Source organism: Myotis brandtii, unplaced genomic scaffold (genome assembly GCF_000412655.1).
Source record: "Myotis brandtii unplaced genomic scaffold, ASM41265v1 scaffold1112, whole genome shotgun sequence".
In the NCBI taxonomy this organism is placed as follows: domain Eukaryota; kingdom Metazoa; phylum Chordata; class Mammalia; order Chiroptera; family Vespertilionidae; genus Myotis; species Myotis brandtii.
The window spans coordinates 328653-335152 of record NW_005353800.1 but is presented as its reverse complement, the minus strand read 5'-3'; the positions used below and the strand labels follow the sequence as shown (position 1 = coordinate 335152).

At 52.6% G+C, this 6500-nt stretch overlaps 1 protein-coding gene across 1 annotated transcript in view; it reads right to left on the bottom strand.

Moving 5' to 3' along the window:
• Positions 1–3739: 3739 nt before the first annotated feature.
• POLR2G (polymerase (RNA) II (DNA directed) polypeptide G) overlaps positions 3740–6500 on the bottom strand; it is a 7206-nt gene continuing 4445 nt past the window's right edge. The window contains exons 2-8 of the mRNA XM_005857505.2: positions 6364–6496; positions 5374–5533; positions 4791–4841; positions 4622–4687; positions 4427–4498; positions 4200–4233; positions 3740–4006 (exon numbers count right to left, since the gene is read on the bottom strand). Coding sequence (XP_005857567.1) covers positions 3993–4006; positions 4200–4233; positions 4427–4498; positions 4622–4687; positions 4791–4841; positions 5374–5533; positions 6364–6496 — 530 coding nt within the window. The 3' untranslated portion in view covers positions 3740–3992. The remainder of the gene's footprint in view (positions 4007–4199; positions 4234–4426; positions 4499–4621; positions 4688–4790; positions 4842–5373; positions 5534–6363; positions 6497–6500) is intronic.

The window sequence follows — 6500 nt, the reverse complement described above, 5'->3', positions numbered from 1 at the left end:
CCACACGAGTTCCCTGTCTCCGCGCTCAGGCCCCGCACTCCGCGAGCACAGCCAATCCGCGAGCATCTGGCGAAGTTCCCGCCCTCCAGGAGGCTTCCAGCCACGCGATTGGTCACTGGGGAGGGGCCGTGAAAGCCCCAGGCGCCGGGGCCACGTGACATTACAGACTCGCGCTTCTTAAAGCAACAGCTCTTGGGCGGTTGCGGAGCCGGGGTGTATGACTTGGTGCACTTTCTAATAGCCATGCTTTCAAGGAAAGCGTCCCCAGGCCCTTGGTCTCGCCGGCTCCTGAGTTTCCGAGCGCTTGCATTTATGCGACTGCAGCAAAGTTTCAGACTGGCTTCGTTTTCTCGCCCTCTTAGTGGAGCTCAGCTTCCCTCTCCAGCATCACCTGCCACTTACCTTTCCCAAACGATTGGATAAGGCTCCCGGGTTGGTACTCTTCGCGGCCAGAAGGGTCTTCAAACCCACGTGCAAGTTCCAGACCGCCGCGCTCTGCTCATCCGGGCACCCTACCTCTTATCTTCCCCGTTCCCGTCCTATAAGCCAAACACAAACCCTCACCTACCTCGCCGACTTCCTTAACCGGTTACACGCACACGGGCAATTCTCAATTGAGAAGCAAGGGGGCTTATTGACGACAAGATGGTATCTGGAGTCAGACCAACCTGGGTTCAAGTTCTAACACTGCTTTTGGACGAATTACCTAACCACATGTCCCCCATCTACAAAATGGGTAATAATGCCCACCTCACAGTTACTGTAGGTTGAGATGTTTGTGAAAGCGCTTTGCAGAGTTGGTTGAACTTACTTTCACTCACACATCATGAGGCAGACAGTAAACTAATTCCTTTATGTTTATCCAAGAAGGGGCAGTTTGCACGAGCGATTCTAGAATGGAGCTTTCTGCAGGGGAGCGACAATTCAGCACATTCCCAACACTACCTGACGTCCCCAAAGGAAAGGAGAAGAGGCTTTGGGCCAGCCAGGGCCCACCGCTGTCTCGCCCCGTAGTGGCATCTGCGATGACTCACTGATTGCTGCCGATTCCCTGGGGATCAGTTTTTCTCATCTAAGTGACAGTGTGTAAACTTCCATAGAGGACGCCACCTTGTCTGACAGCCAGGACAGCTGTGCAGAGAGCGGGCGCGCCAGGCGCCTCTCCAACAACCCCACGCCCTGCCACCTCGTTTGTTTTCCCGAGAGCAGCTCGGGATGCTTGACAATGTCTCCTAAGGGGAACGCCGTATTTTAGGAACTGGATCGTCCCCCACCGGTGTCCTCCCCCCGCATCCCAGACAGCCATCCCGTGGTGCACCCGTCTCAGTCAAAAGGAGACCAAAGGCGCACGCAAATGAGGACAATCGAAGGAAGATTTATCGCCTGCAAGATTGATCAAGGTGTGGGTGGAGACAGGACAGCATGAATCCCAAGGGCAGCTGCGAGGGCCCAGAGTGGGATAAAGCCTGCTGCTGTCAGGTGAACAGTGGCTTTCTGTAGAATAGTGGTTCTCAACCTTCTGGCCCTTTAAATACAGTTCCTCATGTTGTGACCCAACCATAAAATTATTTTCGTTGCTACTTCATAACTGTAATGTTGCTACTGTTATGAATCGTAATGTAAATATCTGATATGCAGGATGGTCTTAGGCGACCCCTGTGAAAGGGTCGTTCGACCGCCAAAGGGGTCGCGACCCACAGGTTGAGAACCGCTGCACTAGAGTGTCCACCTGTGCGTGAAGGGAAGGACTGAGGTCCTGAGTCAGATCACATCAGCAGAATCTGGGCCACTGGCCGATCTTGCTAAGATACTGGGCTGGAGAGTCATGGGCAACCTTGGAGGCATGAGACAATCGAAAGAGGAAGGCCCAGGGACCCGAGGGATGTTGGGAAACTACCCAAGCTGCCTGGGACTCCTTTGCCCCCAACCTAAGTGGGGACAAAGGCCAGGCAAAGCAATAATTATAGGAAGTGTGGCCACAGATCCAGCACAGTAACTTTCCTGGATTTAACAAACTTGGGAAAGCTGGCGCAGTGCTGAGAGCTGGAGATATTAAAAAGACAGGGATGCATGTGAGTCTACAATTATCTCAATAAAACAACTGAAACTTTACATAATTAAAAAATGGAAAGGGAGACAATAGCAAAATAATGTTTCTGACCCACCACAGAGGCCTGAATGGAACAGCTTCTAGCGGTCCAGGAGTTGGGAAGGCAAGGCGAACAGAACCACATTCGTACCATGTTCCAGGCCTTATTCTGGATGCTTCCGGTCGGGGTTCTGGACCTTGGCACACTCATATTTGAGGCTAAATAACTCTGTTGGGGGGGAGGGGTTGTGCTATATACCCTGTAGGATGTTTAGCCTCATCCTTGGCCTCTACCTACTAGAAGGCAGTAACCTCCCCCCCCACACACACACCCTCCTCTTGCAACATCCAAAAATGTCATTGCCAAATATCCCCTGGGAGCCAGTCACCCCAGACGACAGCCACTGCATTGTGTAGTAATTATGATTAAGTTGAATGCCTTTCATGGGCCAGGCTCTATGCCAGCCACTTGCACATACAGTAATTCCTCACTGGATGCTCTTGATAGGTTCTGCAACTTTAAACAAAATGACATATAAGGAAATCAAGTTTATGAGACTAATTGACACAAGAGTTAAGTTGTATAAGGAAATCAAGTTTATGAGACTAATTGACACAAGCAAGAGTTAAGTTGCAGCCTGGCCGGTGTGGCTCAGTGGTTGAGTGTGGACCTGTGAACCAGGAGGTCACGGTTCTATTCTTGGTCAGAGCACATGCCTGGGTTGCAGGCTGAATCCCCAGTAGGGGGCATGCAGGAGGCAGCTCATCAATGATTCTCTGTCATCACTAACGTTTCTATCTCTCTCTCCCTCTCCCTTCCACTCTGAAATCAATAAAAATATATTTTAAAATAAAATTTAAAAAATATATTTTTTAAAATAGTTAAGTTGCTAAGGAATCGTATCAAGGTTATAAAGAAATGTTGAATGAAACAATGTTGAAAGAAACATTATTCCAGAACCTGCAGTAGCAACCATCCAGAGGGTGGTATGCCCATTTCACAATGAGGAATCGTAGTCACCAGCTAGGGCAGAACCCAGTGCCGCAGCAACTCCAATACCAAGCTTTCTACCGCACAGCGCTGCTTCCCAAGGGCGTCGGGAAGAACTGCTGAGGTTGCTAGATTAGAAGGCAGCAAGCAGACAGGCTGGGAAAGGGCACTCCAAAGTAGACCTATAGTGTTGCGGAGTGTGAGGGAGAGCAGGGCGTGTTTAATTCTGCAGTCACTTCGCGTATTCTTCTTGTTACTCCAAGGAGAGGATGAGCCCTTTCACACCTTCAGTTCAGGTTGGTGTGGCGACTGCTCAGCACACACAGGCCTCTGTTGTTGTGCGCAGCCTGGGAAGGTCTGTGTGGGGACCCCCCAGTCTGTGTTCTTACTGTCTTGTTCACCGCTCCTTGCTTGCTGTCTGCTCCCAGCTATGCTCTTAGTAATTTTCAAGGGTGAGGGAAGGGAAAACATGAGGAAACTACACTGGTATTCAGAGCGGCTCTCACGATACCATTTGCTGGAAGCCAAAGAGGAAACATTAGTACCTTTCCTTCAATTAGGGCAGCTTTAGACTTCGGCGAAAGGGTTGTTAGTCAGATCCCCTGGGTGGCGGAGGCTAGTTGAAGCATCAGGCCAAGAAATGAGGGGCAAGCAACAACTGCAGTTTAAAAAAAAGAGCTGTTTTTACCGAAGAAAGAGGGTAACACTTCCATGAGAACCAAAGACCGTTTAGGGTCAGAACACAGTCAAAGTCTGGGAGTGGCTGCTAAGCCGGAAGGAGTCAGATGTCTTCTGGGACCAGGAGCCTGCCTTGCCTCCCCCACAGCAGCCAGGCTGGGCCTCTCGACCACATGGGAAGTGTGACAATCACCCTCCCGAGATAAGGGTCAAGCAAGGTAGGAGGCGCAGTGTTCAGCTCACAAGCCCTAGAAGAGGAAAAGCAGTCGGTTAGACCCAGAGCCTGGGGCAGCTGTCACTGCACTTCCCATCCCCAGGGGCACATGTCCTGGATCTTCCAAGCAGACCACATGACAGTTTCCTCCATCTGTGACTCAGCATTAAATCCCATCTCCACCCCTGTCCCCACCCCCCCCTTCCCCAGGCAACCCGGACACTCACCCAAGTAATCATCCATCAAAGAGCCGATCGCAAACTGCAGGAGGGAAGGTAAAAAGGGAATGAAGCCTAAGCGCGCACAGACCTATCCTCTAAGCCCAGCCCCAGACTTTCTGCCCACCCCGCCTCTTTGGGCAGAAGAGCACAAACCCCCAGGAAGCCTCGGTGGTAAGAGACCAATAGCTCCTGGCTCTGCCTGGCACGGGAAGGGAGGCGGGCAAGAGACTCACAATGTCGTTCTTATCCACACGGGTCCCCACAATCTTCAAGCGGATCTCATCGTCCTGCTGAATCACAATGTCCTGGGAGGAGGGAACAGAACACTCAGACACACACACACCCACCCCCGCCCCGCCCCCAGCCAATCCTCTCCCTCAGAGCGGCTCCTGCCCTCCTGTCTCTGACTTCTTCCCACCGACACTCACCTCATCCACTTCCTTGTAACACGGTGGGTTGGAGTTAGGATCAAACTCCATCTCGGACGGGATGGACTGAAAGTAAAGGGAGACTGGCTGAGCACTTTAAATGAAGGCTGCAGGAGACGGGCATGAATGGGTGTCTCCCCCCAGCCCTGCCCCGCGTGCCCAGGCTCACATGGCGGGAGATGAAGCAGGACATGGGTCCGATTTCTGTGAAGAGTCCAACCTAGAAGGAAAATGAGTGGCCCTTGCTTTTTCTTTTGTGTCCAAGTCTTCTAAGCTCCTCATCTTCCTCTGAGTCCTCATAAATTCTCCATGTATTGAAACCACACCAAATTGTAACGTTTTCCTTTCTCTTTTTTCAAGCTTTCGTTTTAAGGTAAGCAAATACAGTACAGTAGTGAAGAGCTGAGGCCTGGGACTTGTCTGTCCAGGATTTCAACACTTGCTGGCCACTAGACTTAGTTTCTCTAAGCCTAAGCTTCTATAAAAAGGGGGAAGAGCACCCACCTGTCAGTCACTGTGAGGCGTTACACATTACCTGGCTCACAGTAACTACTCCATCAGTGGATGCTACTGTCATCGTGACCATTAACACGGACGGACGTGCCCCTGAGACAGGACCCTTTGACAGGTGAGAAAACTGAAGCCCAGAGGAGTGACGTGGGTGGCCAAGGACGCACAGTTAGCAAGTGGAGTTGGGACCCACCCTACATCTTCTGAGGGACCGTCCACTTCCTCCCCATGTGTGGTCTCACCTTGTTGACCTGAGTGACGACAGCATCCACGACTTCCCCTTTAAAGGGCCGGAAAACAATGGCCTTGTACTTAACTGGGTAAAGGACAAAGCCCCTGCCTGGCTGGATCACACCAGCCCCAATATTGTCGATGGTGGTGACAGCAATGACAAAGCCATACCTGCGAGGAGGATGACAAAGAGAAAGGCCCTGTGTGCAGAAGAGCCTCTAACACCATCTGCAACAAGAATCAGAGACAGCACAAAGGGGCAGCTGATGGCACCCCTGCCCCAGAGCTCAGTGGCCAAGAACGACAGGACGCTGATCGGTATCTGTAACGCCAAACACTGCTCTCATAATGTCACAAAAAAAGGGCCAAGCACGCTGCAGTCCTTGAGCCAAGAGACCCTCAGAGTCCCTGGGAGGAGCCTATGAAAATGCACATTTCCAGCCCTGTCTTGAGTCCTGAGTATGCCGTGATGGGATGCGGCTCAGGAACCTGCTGTTCAAAAAATGCCCCAGGTTATTTTAACGATGGAGGCCCAAGTACTCCACAGTGCTAGGCTCCTCCCAGCTCACGCACACATGTGCGAGTCCTCCCTCTGCAGAGCCCAGAGATGTGCCATGTCAGGTCCCTGGGCATGGGGGGCAGGGAAAACCAGCAGAATCACAGACGGAGGGCAGACACGGGAACGGTGATTAGAGTGTGACTCCACCAGGGCTGGCCTCCCTCTAACTTTGAGGTCATAGTTCCCAGCGACCAACACGGGACCTGGCACACAGGAGAGCTGCAGAAATGTTGGCGGAGCGAATGCATGGCCAACCTCAGCTGAGGGGGAAAGCCTTGTGATCCAGCTTTGCAGAAGGCGCCCGGGGAACCCGAGGCAGAAGCCACGGATTGCCTGGGCGCCTAGGAGTGTGGGAGGGGGCTCCCCAGAGTCGGTGGCAGGACCCTGCAGAATGAGGAGCTGGGGGCGGGGCTGCTAGCGGCGCGGACAGCGCGGCACTCACTTGCCGGTGCAGGTGCCCTCCACCTCGGTGAAGAGCTTCTGTTTCACCGTGTTGAGCAGGTTGGGGCCGAAGTAGCGCGGGTGCAGCAGGATCTCGTGCTCCAAGGAGATCTGCGGGGAAAGCGGGATGGAGACCAG